Below are 21,102 nucleotides of genomic sequence, written 5' to 3' on the forward strand. Positions count from 1 at the left end.
GCTTGCCGAGGTGATCAATGAATGCAAGGAACCTATTCGCCCTCAGGAACTCTACAACCGCCTCCTTTCTACGGAGCAGCGGCTCAACGCGCGCCGCCCTGACGTCTCCACCGACTCCTCTGTCAACGTCGTGTATCGTGGCAAAGGAGGCGGCCATGGTTCCCCTGTAGCTCCATCCCCCGGGGGACAAATCCGATGTCACACCCCCTGCTCAGCAGCAGGCCTCGCGCGCTGGCGCCTCGGTGGTCGTCGTCGACGGCCGTGCCTGTGACTGCTGTACAGCCTGTGGTGCGGCCCAGCCGTGCCAGCTCTGTGTCTTGCCCCGCCATGTCGCCTCCCGCTGTCATCGTAGTTTCAAGACCGACTTCCTCGGCCTCGGCAACAATGGCAAGGGCAATGATCATCAAGTTAACATGGCGCAACAGGGGCACACGCCCTCATATCCTGTTGATCCTTCTTGGTACATGGATACTGGCGCTACAGCTCATGTCACGAACGAACTGGGCAAGCTTACCGTTCAGCAGCCCTACCGTGGGCACGACAATGTTCACACAACTAATGGGGCAAGTATGCACATCTCACATGTTGCTCAGGCACCACTTCTCAGAAACACCTCTAGGACATTGCATCTTAGTGAAGGAAATATGCCCTAGAGGCAATAATAAAGTTATTATTTATTTCCTTATATCATGATAAATGTTTATTATTCATGCTAGAATTGTATTAACCGGAAACATAATACATGTGTGAATACATAGACAAACAGAGTGTCACTAGTATGCCTCTACTTGACTAGCTCGTTAATTAAAGATGGTTATGTTTCCTAACCATAGACATGAGTTGTCATTTGATTAACGGGATCACATCATTAGGAGAATGATGTGATTGACTTGACCCATTCCGTTAGCTTAGCACTCGATCGTTTAGTATGTTGCTATTGCTTTCTTCGTATGACTATGAGATTATGCAACTCCCGTTTACCAGAGGAACACTTTGTGTGCTACCAAACGTCACAACGTAACTGGGTGATTATAAAGGTGCTCTACAGGTGTCTCCAAAGGTACTTGTTGGGTTGGCGTATTTCGAGATTAGGATTTGTCACTCCGATTGTCGGAGAGGTATCTCTGGGCCCACTCAGTAATGCACATCACTATAAGCCTTGCAAGCATTGTAACTAATGAGTTAGTTGCGGGATGATGTATTACGGAACGAGTAAAGAGACTTGCCGGTAACGAGATTGAACTAGGTATTGAGATACCGACGATCGAATCTCGGGCAAGTAACATACCAATGACAAAGGGAACAACGTATGTTGTTATGCGGTTTGACCGATAAAGATCTTCGTAGAATATGTAGGAGCCAATATGAGCATCCAGGTTCCGCTATTGGTTATTGACCGGAGACGTGTCTCGGTCATGTCTACATTGTTCTCGAACCCGTAGGGTCCGCACGCTTAAAGTTCGATGACGGTTATATTATGAGTTTATGTGTTTTGATGTATCAAAGGTAGTTCGGAGTCCCGGATAAGATCGGGGACATGACGATGAGTCTCGAAATGGTCGAGACGTAAAGATTGATATATTGGACGACTATATTCGGACATCGGAAAGGTTCCGAGTGATTCGGGTATTTTTCGGAGTACCGGAGAGTTACGCGAATTCGCCGGGGAGTATATGAGCCTTATTGGGCTTTAGGGGAAACAGAGAGGAGAGGCTGCGCGCCCCCCAAGGCCTAGCGAATTGGACTAGGGGGAGGGGCTGCGCCCCCTCCTTCCTTCTTTTCTCTTTCCCCTTTCCTTGACTCCTACTCCTACTACTTGGAAGGGGGGGAATCCTACTCCCGGTGGGAGTAGGACTCCTCCTAGGGCGCGCCATAGAGAGGGCCGGCCCTCGCCCTCCTCCACTTCTTTATATACGGGGAGGGGGGCACCCCTTGGAGACACAACAATTGATCGTTTGATATTTTAGCCGTGTGCGGTGCCCCCCTCCACCATAGTCCACCTCGATAATACTGTAGCAGTGCTTAGGCGAAGCCCTGCGTCGGTAGAACATCATCATCGTCACCACGCCGTTGTGCTGACGAAACTCTCCTTCAACACTCGGCTGGATCGGAGTTCGAGGGACGTCATCGGGCTGAACGTGTGCTGAACTCGGAGGTGCCGTGCGTTCGGTACTTGATTGGTCGGATCGTGAAGACGTACGACTACATCAACTGCGTTGTGCTAACGCTTCCCCTTTCGGTCTACGAGGGTACGTGGACAACACTCTCCCCTCTCGTTGCTATGCATCACCATGATCTTGCGTGTGCGTAGGATTTTTTTTTGAAATTACTACGTTCCCCAACAGTGGCATCCGAGCCTGGTTTCATGCGTTGATGTTATATGCACGAGTAGAACACAAGTGAGTTGTGGGCGATATAAGTCATACTGCTTACCAGCATGTCATACTTTGGTTCGGCGGTATTGTTGGCTGAAGCGGCCCGGACCGACATTACGCGTACGCTTACGCGAGACTGGTTCTTCCGACCTGCTTTGCACAGAGGTGGCTGGCGGGTGTCAATTTCTCCAACTTTAGTTGAACCGAGTGTGGCTACGCCCGGTCCTTGCGAAGGTTAAAACAGCACCAACTTGACAAACTATCATTGTGGTTTTGATGCGTAGGTAAGAACGGTTCTTGCTAAGCCCAGTAGCAGCCACGTAAAACTTGCAACAACAAAGTAGGGACGTCTAACTTGTTTTTGCAGGGCATGTTGTGATGTGATATGGTCAAGACATGATGCTAAATTTTATTGTATGAGATGATCATGTTTTGTAACCGAGTTATCGGCAACTGGCAGGAGCCATATGGTTGTCGCTTTATTGTATGCAATGCAATCGCCCTGTAATGCTTTACTTTATCACTAAGCGGTAGCGATAGTCGTAGAAGCATAAGATTGGCGAGACGACAATGATGCTACGATGGAGATCAAGGTGTCGCGCCGGTGACGATGGTGATCATGACGGTGCTTCGGAGATGGAGATCACAAGCACAAGATGATGATGGCCATATCATATCACTTATATTGATTGCATGTGATGTTTATCTTTTATGCATCTTATCTTGCTTTGATTGACGGTAGCATTATAAGATGATCCCTCACTAAATTATCAAAGTATAAGTGTTCTCCCTGAGTATGCACCGTTGCGAAAGTTCTTCGTGCTGAGACACCACGTGATGATCGGGTGTGATAGGCTCTACGTTCAAATACAACGGGTGCAAAACAGTTGCACACGCGGAATACTCAGGTTAAGCTTGACGAGCCTAGCATATAACAGATATGGCCTCGGAACACGGAGACCGAAAGGTCGAGCGTGAATCATATAGTGGATATGATCAACATAGTGATGTTCACCGTTGAAACTACTCCATCTCACGTGATGACCGGACATGGTTTAGTTGATATGGATCACGTGATCACTTAGAGGATTAGAGGGATGTCTATCTAAGTGGGAGTTCTTAAGTTAATATTGAACTTAAATTTATCATGAACTTAGTACCTGATAGTATCTTGCTTGTCTATGTTGATTGTAGATAGATGGCCCGTGCTGTTGTTCCGTTGAATTTTAATGCGTTCCTTGAGAAAGCAAAGTTGAAAGATGATGGTAGCAATTACACGGACTGGGTCCGTAACTTGAGGATTATCCTCATTGCTGCACAGAAGAATTACGTCCTGGAAGCACCGCTGGGTGCCAGACCTGCTACAGGAGCAACAACAGATGTTATGAACGTCTGGCAGAGCAAAGCTGATGACTACTCGATAATTCAGTGTGCCATGCTTTACGGCTTAGAACCGGGTCTTCAACGACGTTTTGAACGTCATGGAGCATATGAGATGTTCCAGGAGTTGAAGTTAATATTTCAAGCAAATGCCCGGATTGAGAGATATGAAGTCTCCAATAAGTTCTACAGCTGCAAGATGGAAGAGAATAGTTCTGTCAGTGAGCATATACTCAAAATGTCTGGGTATTACAATCGCTTGAATCAAGTGGGAGTTAATCTTCCAGATAAAATAGTGATTGACAGAATTCTCTAGTCACCATCACCAAGTTAGTAGAACTTCATGATGAACTATAATATGCAAGGGATAACGGAAACGATTCCCAAGCTCTTCGTGATGCTGAAATCGACGAAGGTAGAAATCAAGAAAAGCATCAAGTGTTGATGGTAAACAAAAACCACTAGTTTCAAGTAAAGGGACACAGGGAAGAAAGGGGAACTTCAAGAAGAACGGCAAGCAAGTTGCTGCTCAAGTGAAAAAGCCCAAGTATAGACCTAAGCCTGAAACTGAGTGCTTCGACTTCAAAGGGACTGGTCACTGGAAGCGGAACTACCCCAAGTAATTGGCGGATAAGAAGGATGGCAAAGTGAACATAGGTATATTTGATATACATGTTATTGATGTGTACTTTACTAGTATTTATAGCAACCCCTCAGTATTTGATACTAGTTCAGTTGCTAAGGATAGTAACTTGAAACAGGAGTTGCAGAATGAACAGAGACTAGTTAAGGGTGAAGTGACGATGTGTATTGGAAATGGTTCCAAGATTGATATGATCATCATCGCACACTCCCTATATTTTCGGGATTAGTGTTGAACCTAAAATAAATGTTATTTAGTGTTTGCGTTGAGCATGAATATGATTGGATCATGTTTATTGCAATACGGTTATTCATGTAAGTTAGAGAATAATTGTTGTTCTGTTTACATGAATAAAACCTTCTATGGTCATACACCCAATGAAAATGGTTTGTTGGATCTCGATCGTGGTGATACACATTTTCATAATATTGAAGCCAAAAGATGCAAAGTTAATAATGATAGTGCAACTTATTTGTGGCACTGCCGTTTAGGTCATATTGGTGTAAAGCGCATGAAGAAAATCCATGCTGATGGGCTTTTGGAATCACTTGATTATGAATCAGTTGATGCTTGCGAACCATGCCTTATGGGCAAGATGACTAAGACTCCGTTCTCCGAAACAATGGAGCGAGCAATTGACTTATTGGAAATAATACATACTGATGTATGCGATCCGATGAGTGTTGAGGCTTGCGGCGGGTATCGTTATTTTCTGAACTTCACAGATGATTTGAGTAGATATGGGTATATCTACTTGATGAAACATAAGTCTGAAACATTTGAAAAGTTCAAAGAATTTCAGAGTGAAGTAGAAAATCATCGTAACAAGAAAATAAAGTTTCTACGATCTGATCGTGGAGGAAAATATTTGAGTTACGAGTTTGACCTTCAATTAAAACAATGTGGAATAGTTTCACAAACTCATGCCACCTGGAACACCACAGCATAATGTTGTGCCCGAATGTCATAACTGTACTTTATTGGATATAGTGCAATCTATGATGTTTCTTACCGATTTACCACTATCGTTTTGGGGTTATGCATTAGAGACAGCTGCATTCATGTTAAAAAGGGCACCATCTAAATCTGTTGAGACGACACCGTATGAACTGTGGTTTGGCAAGAAACCAAAGTTGTCGTTTCTTAAAGTTTGGGGTTGCGATGCTTATGTGAAAAAGTTTCATCCTGATAAGCTCAAACCCAAATCGGAGAAATGTGTCTTCATAGGATACCCAAAGGAGACAGTTGGGTACACCTTCTATCATAGATCCGAAGGCAAGACATTTGTTGCTAAGAATGGATCCTTTCTAGAGAAGGAGTTTCTCTCGAAAGAAGTGAGTGGGAGGAAAGTAGAACTTGATGAGGTAACTGTACCTGCTCCCTTATTGGAAAGTAGTTCATCACATAAATCTGTTCTTGTGACTCCTACACCAATTAGTGAGGAAGATAATGATGATGATCATGTAACTTCAGATCGAGTTACTACCGAACCTCGTAGGTCAACCAGAGTGAGATCCGCACCAGAGTGGTACGGTAATCCTGTTCTGGAGGTCATGCTACTTGACCATGATGAACCTACGAACTATGAGGAAGCGATGATGAGCCCAAATTCCGCGAAATGGTTTGAGGCCATGAAATCTGAGATGGGATCCATATATGAGAACTAAGTATGGATTTTGGTTGACTGCCGATGATCGGCAAGCCATAGAAAATAAATGGATCTTCAAGAGGAAGACGGACGCTGATAATAGTGTTACTATCTACAAAGCTAGACTTGTCGAAAAAAGGTTTTTGACAAAGTTCAAGGTGTTGACTATGATGAGATTTTCTCACTCGTAGCGATGCTTAAGTCTGTACGAATCATGTTAGCAATTGCCGCATTTTATGAAATTTGGCAAATGGATGTCAAAATTGCATTCTTTAATGGATTTCTTAAAGAAGAGTTGTATATGATGCAACCAGAAGGTTTTGTCAATCGAAAAGATGCTAACAAGGTGTGAAAGCACCAGTGATCCATTTATGGACTGGTGCAAGCATCTCGGAGTTGGAATGGATGCTTTGATAGTGTGATCAAAGCATATAGTTTTATACAGACTTGCGGTGAAGCCTGTATTTACAAGAAAGTGAGTGGGAGCACTACAACATTTCTGATAAGTATATGTGAATGACATATTGTTGATCGGAAATAATGTAGAATTATTCTGCAAAACATAAAGGAGTGTTTGAAAGGAGTTTTTCAAAGAAAGACCTCGGTGAAGCTGCTTACATATTGAGCATCAAGATCTATAGAGATAGATCAAGACGCTTGATAAGTTTTTCAATGAGTACATACCTTGACAAGATTTTGAAGTAGTTCAAAATGGAACAGTCAAAGAAAGAGTTCTTGCCTGTGTTACAAGGTGTGAAATTGAGTAAGACTCAAAGCCCGACCACGGCAGAAGATAGAAAGAGAATGAAAGTCATTCCCTATGCCTCAGCCATAGGTTCTATAAAGTATGCCATGCTGTGTACCAGATCTATTGTACACTCTACACTGATTTTGGCAAGGGAGTACAATAGTGATCTAGGAGTAGATCACTGGACAGCGGTCAAAATCATCCTTAGTGGAATAAGGATATGTTTCTCGATTATGGAGGTGACAAAAAGGTTCGTCGTAAAGGGTTACGTCGATGCAAATTTTGACACTGATCCAGATGACTCTAAGTCTCAATCTGGATACATATTGAAAGTGGGAGCAATTAGCTAGAGTAGCTCCGTGCAGAGCATTGTTGACATAGAAATTTGCAAAATACATCCGGATCTGAATGTGGCAGACCCGTTGACTAAACTTCTCTCACAAGCAAAACATGATCACACCTTAGTACTCTTTGGGTGTTAATCACAAAGCGATGTGAACTAGATTATTGACTAGTAAACCCTTTGGGTGTTGGTCACATGACGATGTGAACTATGGGTGTTAATCACATGGTGATGTGAACTATTGGTATTAAATCACATGGTGATGTGAACTAGATTATTGACTCTAGTGCAAGTGGGAGACTGAAGGAAATATGCCCTAGAGGAAATAATAAAGTTATTATTTATTTCCTTATATCATGATAAATGTTTATTATTCATGCTAGAATTGTATTAACCGGAAACCTAATACATGTGTGAATACATAGACAAACAAAGTGTCACTAGTATGCCTCTAATTGACTAGCTCGTTATTAAAGATGGTTATGTTTCCTAACCATAGACATGAGTTGTCATTTGATTAACGGGATCACATCATTAGGAGAATGATGAGATTGATTTGACCCATTCCGTTAGCTTAGCACTCGAGCGTTTAGTATGTTGCTATTGCTTTCTTCATGACTTATACATGTTCCTATGACTATGAGATTATGCAACTCCCGTTTACCGGAGGAACACTTTGTGTGCTACCAAACGTCACGACGTAACTGGGTGATTATAAAGGTGCTCTACAGGTGTCTCCAAAGGTACTTGTTGGGTTGGCGTATTTCGAGATTAGGATTTGTCACTCCGATTGTCGGAGAGGTATCTCTGGGCCCACTCAGTAATGCACATCACTAGAAGCCTTGCAAGCATTGTAACTAATGAGTTAGTTGCGGGATGATGTATTACGGAACGAGTAAAGAGACTTGCCGGTAACGAGATTGAACTAAGTATTGAGATACCTCCTGCCCGCGCCCCTCCCCCGCCTCAGCGCCCGTCCCAGTTCCCGGCACACGCTGACAAGGAGGGTCGGCGCGCTCATCCTATCTATCGAGGCGGTGTCCCGGTTGACCGCTATGGGGGGATTAGGAGCCGCCTTCCCACACCCCACCCCAACCGCGGCATCGGCCCCAGCGCCCCGAACACCTGTCGCCACGAGCACCATTGGACTGGGCGCGCTCTCCATCGAGGAGGCCCCCCCGAGTGCCCACTGCAGTGAAGTCGCAGACGAGTGCCTCCTGCCCAACAATATCTATATCAGTACCCGCCCGTGGCGTAACTCTCTCCTGCCCGGAAATCACCCTAGGCGGAGTGCGATGCGTCGGTGACCCACGATCAAGAGGCAACAACGGCGGAAACTCAAGCTCCGCTAGATCGTCCAGCTCCATTCTGTTACTCCAAAGATGACTGGGAGCTGAATATGAACCAAAAGAACCAAACCGAAGTGCATTCATCGGTGTCGTGGAGGATGCTGCGCCCTTGGCAGACTTATCTGCCTTATCAGTTTACGGATTAGGCCTCTTGGTCGTGTCCAGAGATTTGTCCTCAGTCCCCTTGTTCTGATCCCCGGGGCTCCACCCCCCCCCCCCCTCAGTAGTGTCCATATCCTGATGCTCATCAGTCTCCTCGAGTGTCGCCGTATCCTCATTCTCAATCTCTAACTCATATGTGACCCCGGCATGTGTCCACTTGGCCACATCCGGCACAAACTCGATACTTACCACACTAGCAAGTAACCTCGCAACCCCATGGGCACGAGTAAACGGCATGTCCACCTTCTCAGTCTTGCCAATGAGGGAACCCAAGCTCCATGTAACTAAGAAATTATTAAGTGGCTTAGGTGGAGCACCCGAAAAACTAACCCAAATCTGTACCAGTGGTGTGCCCTGAGGATCTTTCTGCTTCCACTCGTCGAATTCCAAGATGAAGCTAGTAATCGGAACTCTGCACATGCCAAATTTCAGAATATGCAATTGGTCCTCCTTAGTGGGAAATTCCACCTTGTACGTCTAGTTCTCCAACCTGACAAGGTTCCAGTTCCACTGAATGTTGCCCGGTGCCAACTCATGCAGTTGCTGCACAATCTGTGATTCAGTCATGACACCATTAGTCACCTTGACCACTCCTGGAAAAGATCCCTCCAGTACCTGTACCGATGGTGCCACCTCCGGTGACTCAAAAAACATAAGCTCCTGACAACATACCCCGTATATCGTGACTACCGGTTTGGGTCCCGAAAGTAAAGGGCACTCCCCGGTCACATGCTGTGACTTGAGACAATGATCGCACAACTCCTTAGTGCATTCGGCCACAAAGTGTCCTGGCTCACCGCACCTGTAGCAAGTCAGCTTTTTCTTCTTAATAGCCCACTTAGAAAGTTTTTCACCTTCAGCCTTGTCATTGCCTTTGTCAGAAACACTGTCACTTGCATTGGAATTTCGTGGACCGGCAGTGGGAATCTTCACAGCCGCCAAGGCCCTAACAGTGTCCACTGCAACTGCCGGCAAGGAGGGCGACACCACCGTAGGAGCAGCGGCCACCGCGTTGGCGGCCACCTCATCAGCTACGGCCGGTGGCGGAGGAGGTCGTGGTGGAGGTGGTCGCCGCGCCCCTCCTCTCCCGCCGCGGAACCGATGTCCCCCCCGGTTGCGATTGTTGTGGCCGGCGACCCCTTCGACAAAACTCCCTGGTGGTCCTGGGAACCCTCATCCCGGTCCGCCTCCATTATACCAACCATATCCATGGCCACCACCCGAAGACGACGATCCACAATGCTGGCCCACGCCGTATACATCATATCCATCATCGCCCCACTGCCCATAGCGATTGTATCGGTATCCATCTCTATGTCCATCATCGCCATAGTGCTCCCGGCCGCCACCATAGAACTCCCGACCAGAGCCATCGTCTCGGCCGCGCGCGACGGCCTGAGTCTGCCCAGCAGCTTGCTGACGAGGCTCCCGCGCCGGCGGCGCTGCAGCAACAGGCGGCCTAGGGTTTGGCCGACCCGGGGCCTGGGCACCCGCTGCCCTAGCTGGCGGCGCAGCGGCGGGCTGCGACCCCGCCTTAGGAGGTGGAGGTCCTCCTCTTCCTGCCATCAGCCGCGCGCCGCCAAGAGCCACCCGGATCTGAGCAGCATGGCCGGCGGCAATCCTCGGGAACCCAGGCTGGCGATGCGAAACTTCCTACCCGACGACTCATGCAAAGACTATGGAAAAGTCTTCGATTCATTCGGCTGATTATAACGCACGCGTCCGCCGCCTGGCGCACCGTCCGATCGGACGCACTGCGCGTGACATGTTTTTCCACTGGGCCCGTCCACCGCCCACAACCAGCCTTATCTCTTCCACCTCTATTCTCCTCCACATGTTCTCCCCACTCATTTTCCCCTTTTCCCGTCGGATCCGTTCCCCGTCTCTGCATCTTCACACACCACAGAGGAGAGAGGCTCCCATGGCGGACGCCCGCCCCCCCCCCCCCCCCGCCCTCACTCCACGGTGCGGCGAACCAGGAGCGAAGGGCAAATCGGCGTCCGGCGCCACATGCTCGTGCTGCTCCGCCGGCGTCCTGACGCAACGTGCTTCACTGACGGACGCCGCCTTGATGCATCCTCCGCCTCAAAGCAGCGTCCGGTGCGACGCACTCGTGGTGCTTCACCGGCATCCCGACGCGACGTGCTCCGCTCGCGGTGCTGCAATAAAGTGCACGGGGCTGCAATGGAGCACTACGGGAGGCTGCAATGGAGCGACGCGCGGGGTCGTTGAGCTCCAACGGGGCTGCAATGAAGCACGCCGGAGCTGCAATGAAGCGCGCATGGGGTCGTTGAAACTCGTCAGGGGTTGCAATGGAGCTCCGGCGTCATGGCCGCTGCATCGCAACTCCGGCAGCGTCGGCGACCGCTGCATCGTAGCTCCGGCGGTCGACGACCGCTGCACTGCAGCTCCGGGGGCGTCAGCGACCGCTGCATCGCAGCTCCGGCGGTCGACGACCGCTGCACTGTAGCTTCGGCGGCGTCGGCGACCGCTGCATCGCAGCTCCGGCGGTCGACGACCGCTGCACTGCAGCTCCGGCGGCGTCGGCGACCCCTGCATCGCAGCTCCGGCGGCGTCTGCAACAGCTGCATCGCAGTTATCCGCCTAGCATCGCAACTCCGGCGCCGACAAGGCCGCTGCTGCCGTGCGGGGCATGCTTGGAGCGGACAGTGGGCGTGCGAACGGCTACGATGTTCACAATCAGACGGTTGTCAAGGCGGCGGATAACTGCGAGTTATCAGCCAGCTTACGCCTAGCATCCGCCAAAGACTATCGGTCCAAAGTGGATTCATGCACAGGCGTCGATCGTACGTGATCGAGGGAACCGGCTTGGGCCTCCGACTGGGCCATACACCCAGATAAATCAGAGCCGCTATTGCTGCTGTCGGCCCAACCTGGCCCAACAGCTGTTTCAAATGGGCACTCCTGGCCGCCTGAATTCCTCCTTGATCGACAGGCGCCGGCGGCGGCGATGACTGCCCCGCCGCTCGGCCCTTCTTCCCCTTCATCTTTATCGTGACTAAAGTCCATGATTCCGGCAAGAAATTTGACAAAGTCAGTGTCGTTCGGTTAACTAACGAGAGTGGATTTTCTACTCTCGGGTGTAGTACAACCGAGTTTGCAAAAAAATGGAAAAACGTGATAAAACAAAGTCAAAAAAATCTGAAATTTTGGGGCATCAAACTTCATCAAATGTTCAAGCTTCTTGCAAAAATTCAGCCAAAAACATCATCGGAGGAGCTCGCACCAAAAACAATAAAATCAATGTTCAAAGTTTAGTGCACTGTTTGAGCATTGATTTTGTTTTTTTTTTTGGGTGTGAGCTCCTCGGATGATGTTTTTGGCTGAATGCAAGAAGCTCAAACATTAGATGAAGTTTGTTGTCTCAAAATTTCAGATATTTTGGACTTTGCTTATCACACTTTTTCATTTTTTTGCAAATTCGGATGTACTGCACCCGAGAGTAGTCACACCTTTCCGCTAACTTTAGGAATCGGACCGCTCCAAGGTTTCATACGACGCGGGGATGCTCGGCTGGATCCAACGCATCGCACCGCAGTTTTGCGCACGGGTTCCTGTACTCTAGGGATCATCCCATCGGAGATGGGTACCGAGACCGCCGGCTGCACTGCCAGCGGCGCCGTGGACGTGGATCTGCTTTAGCTGAGCCGGGCTATTACCACTTGGACTGAATTAATATGTCGTTTCTTTACAGAAACTTGGGCTGAATATGTGCTAAAAGCCCTTTGGCCACTGTGGATATTGAGTCAATGGGTTCAATCATAATTTTCTGCAGGGTTCAGGAATCAATTTTCTGAATGGTGATTTCCTCTGCCCTTTCCCGCCTCAGTTTTATCCATGTTTTTTAGTTTTTATTATGAATTTGCGCTGTCCGGCAATGAATTTTGATCATTTTGTATTGGATGACTATGTCCGCTAAGCTAGTATGTGAAATTATGTCCTCTAAGAGTGTTCGTCGTGTTTATCTACATAGTTGCTATTTTACGTGTTGCATGGATATGGGGTTCGGATATGAGGGAGACCGCTGTGGAAGTAGCCAAATGAGGGGTGACCGGTCATTGCCCGCGGATGCGCCCGGACACGTCCACGAGTGCTTGAGGGGCCGGGTTAAATATATCGAGATGTAGATGCTCTTATTGCACGTCCGAATGCTCAATGAAACATAAAAAGGACTGTCAAAGAAAAAAAGAAACATAAAAAGGGAAAGAAAAAGAAAAAGAAAATACCCGCACGAATCTTCACCCAGAATCAATGACATATATAGGACTTGGTGTGCAATACTTAGCGCACATCTAGATATGTTTTAGCAAAAGCGATTTTATAAATAAATCTGAGGCATGTACTTCCGTTTCTAGACATTCAGTTTTGGCTAAAGTGAAAATTTTCGTTTGATGCCGACTTCTGTTGTTGCTACAGGGCCAGACCTATGCTATATGACTACCCGCAGAAACGTTTGCCCGCCTGCTGCCACTTAACTGTTAAAGGATGTCTAGGACGACAAAATTGATAGATGCTAGCTCGTCATTATTGAGTGAAAAATGTGCTTCCCGCAGCCAAAAATGTGTTTCCTGCTGCAAAAAATGTGTTTCGCTTGCTGTCCACACTTCCCCTGTGTCCTTCGTAGCCGTACCTAGCTACGAGTCCAGCCATAGAACTTTTGGCCCACGTCTTCTACATTATTTTCAAAGGACGTACAAGGGAAAGAAATCAGTAGATGTTAGGTCGCCATCACCGCGTGAAGAATGCGTTTCCTGCGGCCAAAAGCAATTATCGACCACACAATTTGTTGGTTTTCTCGTTCTCAATATACTGCCAATTTTGTAGTTTAATTTTTTGCTAAATGGATAGCTATTTTACAATCATGTTAAATAGTATCACTGTCACAACTACTTTATTGGTAACCACGACATACATCCCTGTTGGCTGCAGTGCTCAGCGTACTAATGAAGCTTGCAGCCCGTGTTAAGAGAGTTGAGTGAAGTCTTCTGAAATCAAGTCAACAAGGGCTGGAACCTTAGACCAGATAAAATCTTATCAAGTGCTTAAACAATATTGTATACAAGTGATTGGACAATTAATATACTAAAAAAATTAACACACGGTCACCTTGATTACTTTCGTTGTAATCAACTAATTAACAAATGTGTCCAACTCCAAGTTCTAACCCAACTTTAAATACAAGTCTACCTGTAATAAAACTTGTACACATATTTTCCGTTAAAATTCCAACAAACTCGTTAACGAATATGCCATCTTAAAGCTATCATGCTTGAACCTTTGCCTACTTGAGACTTAGTTACTTTACCATGAACCCCACAGGACCTTTCTTGACTTCAAATGACTCCACCTGTAATTGTAATGCTCTCATGAAAATTAAGTTCTTTCCCATTCAACATCATCCAACTCTGATTATAAAATCACTATCGCCACTCTAGCCTCTTCCTTAATCTACATGACAGTAAACAACTCATGTAAGGTGCTACATATATTAGTTACTTGAACTCACCATCCTAGCCTGTGTTGAGTGTCAGTGTGGAACTTGAAGAATTTTTTCGTCATAGTTCTATTCACACAGCATGCAAACGTCATACATGGAAATAGATTTCTTAGAATTTTCAAACCACATATATATCCATATAAGGCTAGTCATAGCTGGGAGTAACTTTCATAGTGAGTAGTAACACATTTGTAGTATCGTGCAAACCTTTATTTATTAAGATGTAGATTCATATTGCCTTGGGGTTCGTTATGTTAAGGTAGCGTATTATGTTACCACAAGCATCTCTCTACTCATTAATTAAGTACTTGCCACATAAGCAAATTTACCTTCGGATGTGCTCATGCGGTGCATATAATGCGTTCTGAGCTGTGGGCCAACAGTTGATTATCCAATAGAAGTCTTCTTGAGACATACTAAATTGGTGTGGATGGAAAAGACGCAGATTAAATAGCAAAAGAAATAAAAAAGTTATGTGCCAAGTAAAAAAGAAATCAGGGAGTTCCTCACCGGCCAGTTCTCTTTAGTTCGCACACACGTGTGTGTACATGTTTACGTCGTACACAATTTAATCTCAACCACATGGTTTATTATATTAGAGATCCAACGGACATGGAATTTTGGAACATGGTTCCACACACATCCATTATGACTTGTAAAATAAGAAAAATGCTATAAAAACCAAAAAAAAATGTTTTTCGTGTGTTTAAAGTAATTTGAAGGTTTGATTTTGTTTCTTCGTTAAGAATATCATGGTTACATGTCATTTCTTCGTGAAACTTCACAAGTTCACATGTGAATAGACACTCGATCAAGTTTTGTAACCTTAAATTTTATAATTGTTTGATTTTATTGCTATATTTTATCTTATTGGGTGCGTGAAATCATGTTCACCATTGTGTTTTCGAGATCCAACCATCTAAAAAATTTAGATGATGTGAGTTTACATGGTGTCTCTCTGAGTGCCTCAAGTTACTAATATAGAATCTTTTTGAGTGGCCCTGCCGAAAGGGAACAACGTACTATGAAAGAGACACATGTCTTAGAATTTTCAAACCTGTACATAACTTTCTCGAATAAAAAACTTTAATTAATGGGCACATTTGTGCCACAATACTGAAAGTGACAGTTACAATATCACGTGAATTTTGCATTCAGTGTTCCTGTGTGTCTCCAGTATTATACACGTGTACCATTTAGGGGCCTCTCCTGTTCCAATTCTTATATAAAGCCAACCAGTTCACAAGGCATGCATCACCAACCTTAACATTATCAGAGAGAAGTGATCAGCTGAGCTCGAACGTTCTCCGGCAATGGCAGCCTCCGTGGAGAGTCACCGTCGCCCACACCCGCCTGCGATGAACGACAACCAGCGCAGCCACCGGTTTCACCACCCCACCGTATGGGGGGACTTCTTCCTTGGCTTCAGGCCATTCTCTCCGGCGCAGGTGAACTAAATTTAATCAGCACACTCCAGTGTCGTACCTTCTTGTTGGAGCTAGGTTGGATGAACTAGTAGTACTTCCGTTGCACAACTCTTTATAGATGTCGTTTTACAATATGTAGAAGTCAACTTAAGGTTTAGCGGATAATATAACGCACATCATGAAGTATGTTTTTGTTGAAACATATTTTCATGCAAAATGGACTTTCGAAGCTTAACCTCGGACACAAAGTGAGTACTAATGTTACATTCTCTTGCAGTGTCTTTCCATGAAAAACAAGGCTGAAGTAATGAAAGAAGAGCTGAGGGCGACAATAGTAGATTCGGGTTCTGTTGATCTGCCTCGGAAGCTTGAGCTTGTCGATACTTTACAGCGGCTTGGTTTGGACTACCACTATGGGAAGGAGATCAATGATTTGTTGTGTGGGATTCATGATGCCGGCGATGAAGCCCGCGATCTTCACACGACGGCCCTTCGATTTTATTTGCTCAGGAAACAGGGATTGAATGTTTCACCAGGTATAACGAACATAATTAGAATTTCAGAGACGTGGGTAGGTGAGATTTTCTAAAAACATTTGTCCTAATAGAATGCGTACTATACATGACAATGCCGCAGATGTATTCCTAAAGTTCATAGATGACAAAGGAAAGATTACCTGCAATGACACAAGAAGCCTCTTGTGCATGTACAACGCTGCCCATGTTCGAACACATGGTGAAGAAACACTCAGCAACGCAATGGCTTACACAAAAGGCCATCTTCAGTGTGCCGTGGAGCAACAAACAATTCCACCATCAATATTGCTCGATCAGGTGCGCCGCACACTGGAAACGCCTATTTTCAGGAGGCCTCCAAGAGTTGAAGCGCGGCACTTCATCTCAGTTTATGAGAGAATGAGTACAAGGAATGATGCCATTTTGGAGCTTGCAAAGCTGGATTTCAGTATTCTGCAAGCTCTCTACTGTGAGGAGCTGAGGACTCTTACTCTGTAAGTGACTTTCTATGATGAAATCTGCTAGTATATAGGCAAAATTTCACCTTTTATCCGTCTGTGCAATTTATATTACACCACTAATATCTAATGCCAGACACAACCCTATGCCCCTTAACTCTTGAATTGGTTTCCATATCCTCGTCGTACCATTACAATCTGAGTTCATGGTTTATTTGCAGGTGGTGGAAAGAACTGCAACTCCAAGACCATTTGAGCTTCGCACGAGACAGGATGGTGGAGATGCACTTTTGGATGTTAGGAGTTTTGTTTGAGCCACAATATTCATACGGACGAATCGTACTCACAAAATTCTTTACATTTATATCGATATTCGATGACATTTACGACAGCTACAGCACCTTAGAAGAAAGCAGGCTCCTCACCATGGCAATGGAAAGGTCTCTATATATCTATGTGAGCTAGGGTGGTTTAACAACCAATTAATGTGTTGCTTGGTACTAATTCTAGAAGAACTTTCTATTCTTTATAGGTGGGATGAACAAGCCGCTGAACACCTCCCAGGTTACATGAAGTTCTTCTACAGCAAAGTACTCACTACCATGAAGGTCATCGCAAAAGATTTGGATAGTCAAGGAAACAAGCATGCAGACTATGTAAAAAAGCTAGTAAGTTGATGTCTCACGAACATGATTAATTCAAGAAAATAAACCAAGAAATACACGCATAGGATCATTATGGTATGGACAGAACTAGCACTATGGTGCGAAGCCTCTGAATCGCATGCAGGAATTGATGCAGAGCCACTTGAGGCTTGCACAAGTAGATAAAAGTGATGAAATCATCAAGACTCTTCGTAAATTTGAAACTTAAAATACTTTAACTCATAAACAGTGTACTCAATATATGGGCTTTGTTTCACGAGACTTAGAAAACTGAGATCATGATATTTGTCGTCTTAAAAGTTAACACCTATACTTATATATGAAGCTTCTGTTTCGTTTACGTTCGCTCGTTAAAAAATCTGCTATGTGAAAGAAATATGTATATATATGTAGACAATCAACTTCCCAGTGAAAAATAAATATATCTACTTATGCAGCTAATCGATGCTACGAAATGCTACTACAATGAGGCAAAATGGCGTGAGGAAAGCGACACACCTGTTACTGTTGAGGAGCACCTGCGATTCTCGGTGCCTAGCTGTTGCTGCATGCATGTTGCATGCCTTGCCTTCGTTGTCATAGGAGCGAGCGGAGATGCCATCGAGTGGGGCATGACCTATCCTAAAATTATGCGAGCTTCTTGTGTCATCGGCCGTGTCATCAACGATGTGGCTTCACACGAGGTTACACACTTACAACTGTAAATACACGTCATATTTTATTTATTTGCAGTTTTTGGTTCATGGATAAGATTGGGATCCTTTTAGTTTTGTAGCTTGTCGCTTTTATTTGGCAGTGAATATAATCCAAAAGAACAATAAATCCTAGTTGTGCGCATCATGATATCTATGCGAATTAAAAGCCAATTAAGTAAACTGATGTAATCCCTCCATTATGAAATAGTATCAAAGACTCTAAACATGAATATGTATATACTGTCATAAATTACAAACTTACTGAACTTTGAAATGTTTTACATGGTAAATCTAGTGATATTATTGTAGTTGAAAAATCTCAAATAATTTGGTATATAACGACATTCTCCTCAGAGAAGTTTGGCAAAATATTTTTAGAACACCATCTATTTTGGAACAGGTATAATAATTAATTAGTCATAGAAACCACTTGCCATAAAATATAGGTTAACTAATACTCCCTCCGGAAAAAAATATAAGAGTGATCTAAATGCTCTTATATTTCTTTACAGAGTGAGTAGAAAAGTTATTTAACCCGAGAAGGATACCCTGGTCTCCGCATCAATTGATGCACTGATGCACGTAGCCATATTAATAGATGGGTATGATCACCTTTTTAATATGACCCTCTTTTCTCTCTCATAAATCAGCGAGAACAAGAACAGTGCTCTGGCGAGAGGCCTGTGATGTCAACGGTGGAAGCGTGCTTGGAGGAGAACAAGTACACTGCAAAGGAAGATGCATATAGAAAGCTCAGCGAGCTCATAGAGGAGTCATGGATGGACATCATTGAGGAGCTCCTCAAGCCAGCCGCCGCGCGGCCAACAACGCCGCTCCTAGAGGCGGTAGTGAATTCGACACGGATGTTGGACTTCTTGTACAAGGATCAAGACACGTACACCGATCCACGGGCTCTCAAAGTGGTAGTAGATTCTATATATGTAAATTCTATATAGAGAAAAGTATCCAAATTTGTATATGCAAATAATCATACTATGAGAAACTATGTAACTCACCACTCATGTATCATGCAAAACTTGTGTACCCGTGAGAAAACTATGAGAAAAAAACTGTACTATGCGCAAGCAGAATGATAATCAAGTCTTTCGATCAACTGGTTTAGCAAGTAGTATCTAGACTAAACATGCATCACACCAGACACTACTTTGCATCTGGATCTGGAGAAGCTGGTTCTTGACAGCTACAAGCATATAGGAGCTTCTCTCCTAGCCTCGCCGAGTCAGTCGGTACCTCCCAAGCGAGCGATGGGAAGTAGAAATTGTGTATTGTACTAGGACCAGCGTTTGTAGTGCCTTCGGGTTGAACATTTTCCGAGCCAGTCGATCATTTCTTGATGCTTTATTCCCACAAAACAAATAAAATAAAAAATCTCGATGCTTTACGTTTTATGGTGTCATGACATACACTCCGACACATATGTTATCAAATGGTTATCCCTTAGTGTTAGTCGGCTGACTGAGAAGAACAAAATCAGTCGCCTCTGCCATAGTTGGATTCATTTAAGTGCTAGATCTGGGATCTCTATTCATCACAACAAGAAGTGTCGTAGCGTGTGAAATGTGCCCTTGCAACAAAACTGTTGAAAATGTGTCACAACACCTGCAGCATGAAAAATTTATGTGTGCAACATATGAACAACACTGGCAAGGACAAAGAAATACATTTGCAGCAAGAGAAAATCCTCTGGAAGCATAAAACCAAAATATTTGTAACATGTGTGCAACATTGTGCGGATACTCATGAGTAAACAACAAATACCGTCCGCACTTACAAACTTTGGAACATCGTATAGAACATCGAGAAATCTTGATTTCTCTGACCTCTCATTATCAACAATGGAGGCACCACCCCTTGCCAATTTGGGCTCATCGACCAAGAATTCAGCTTGCCGGAACCCAGTTGAGCCAGACCCGTAACCCTAGAACTGTTCGTTGATGTTCCAACATCTTTCAAGAGCTCATTGCCATGAACTTGAGATCCGCACGAGGTATTCATTTTCATGGCGTCAGGCTTAGAGAAGAGACGCTGGGGAAGGAGACTGGTAGTCGGCCGAGATGCTTTAAAGGAAGTGGAGTAGGTCAAATATATTATGCGATTAGGTTCCTTCTTCCATGGTGGCCATCCACATATGCATCTAGACTTTTAGCAGATGACACTAATCATGGGCATGGGGATGCACATGATGTTCAATCGACCCTTAAAAGTAACATATACCTTGTTTGAGTCGCCTTCAGACAATACTAGAAATTTCATTATCCACGGATGGTACAACCTTGTCCTCCGTCCACCAACATACTTGTCAGCTTTATCACTATTGGCCAAGAGATGTCAGGTAGCACGATGCTGCAATCCAGCCAACCACTTCCCGCCAGATGTTTCTAACGTGGCATTTTTGAACTTTTTAATATGTTTGACTTTTTTTTGTGGCAACACAAGCTATTCCTTTTCAGTCCACAGCAAAACTAGCGGCTGCGATGAAACATCTAAGATTTATTGAAATTTTTTATATATGCTAAATTTAACTTTACTTGGTCTACGATGAACGATTTTGATATAAGTTTTTCTTTATTCTAGATGTTAAAAACATATTAAAAATTATAGATACTTTGAAATATTTTTTTTGCAAGATAAATACTAGACTATTATTCCTGCAAAGCTTAATCCATGCATTTCTACATGTAATATTGATCGAAGTTAAATTGACACTGAGGTGCGTCCAGACTTTGAACATCCATTTAGCCCGATCAAAGTGTGTACGGCTACCCCTTTATTTAGTGAAAGATTATTGTACTCCGATTGTGTTTCGCACACGAATTTTCACGCCCAAACAATCAGGTTCATTTAGGCTTGACCAGTCAATAATAGTCTAGGCACTAGTACAATGAAGGTAATGTGTCGTAGTCGGTGTTAAAGAAAATGTGCATCTGCTGCTCACACCGGCTTTAGCAAATCATTTTAGGGACATACTTCCGTTTTCTAGGCAATCAATTCTGCCCAAAGGGGATGTATTTGCCTGGTGTGGCCTTCCATTGTCGGTACAGAACCATCCATGTGAGGCCACCTGAAGAATCTTTTGTGCGCCCACTATGAAATCGATAGACGCAGCTCGGCTACTAACTTCATGAAAAATATGTTTTCTGTGGCTAGCTATCTGT

General features: G+C 44.7%; 1 protein-coding gene across 1 annotated transcript; it reads left to right on the forward strand.

Annotated features, from left to right (window-relative positions):
* Positions 1-15,409: 15,409 nt before the first annotated feature.
* Positions 15,410-19,040, forward strand: LOC109779437 ((E)-beta-caryophyllene synthase). The gene is made up of 7 exons (XM_020338058.4): positions 15,410-15,614; positions 15,871-16,129; positions 16,230-16,602; positions 16,788-17,006; positions 17,099-17,234; positions 17,669-17,914; positions 18,577-19,040. Exons 1-7 carry the CDS (start codon positions 15,480-15,482, stop codon positions 18,880-18,882), a joined length of 1,674 nt encoding a protein of 557 aa, XP_020193647.1. The 5' UTR covers positions 15,410-15,479; the 3' UTR covers positions 18,883-19,040.
* The last annotated feature ends 2,062 nt before the right edge of the window (positions 19,041-21,102 follow it).

This window comes from Aegilops tauschii, chromosome 5 (genome assembly GCF_002575655.3).
Source record: "Aegilops tauschii subsp. strangulata cultivar AL8/78 chromosome 5, Aet v6.0, whole genome shotgun sequence".
NCBI lineage: Eukaryota > Viridiplantae > Streptophyta > Magnoliopsida > Poales > Poaceae > Aegilops > Aegilops tauschii.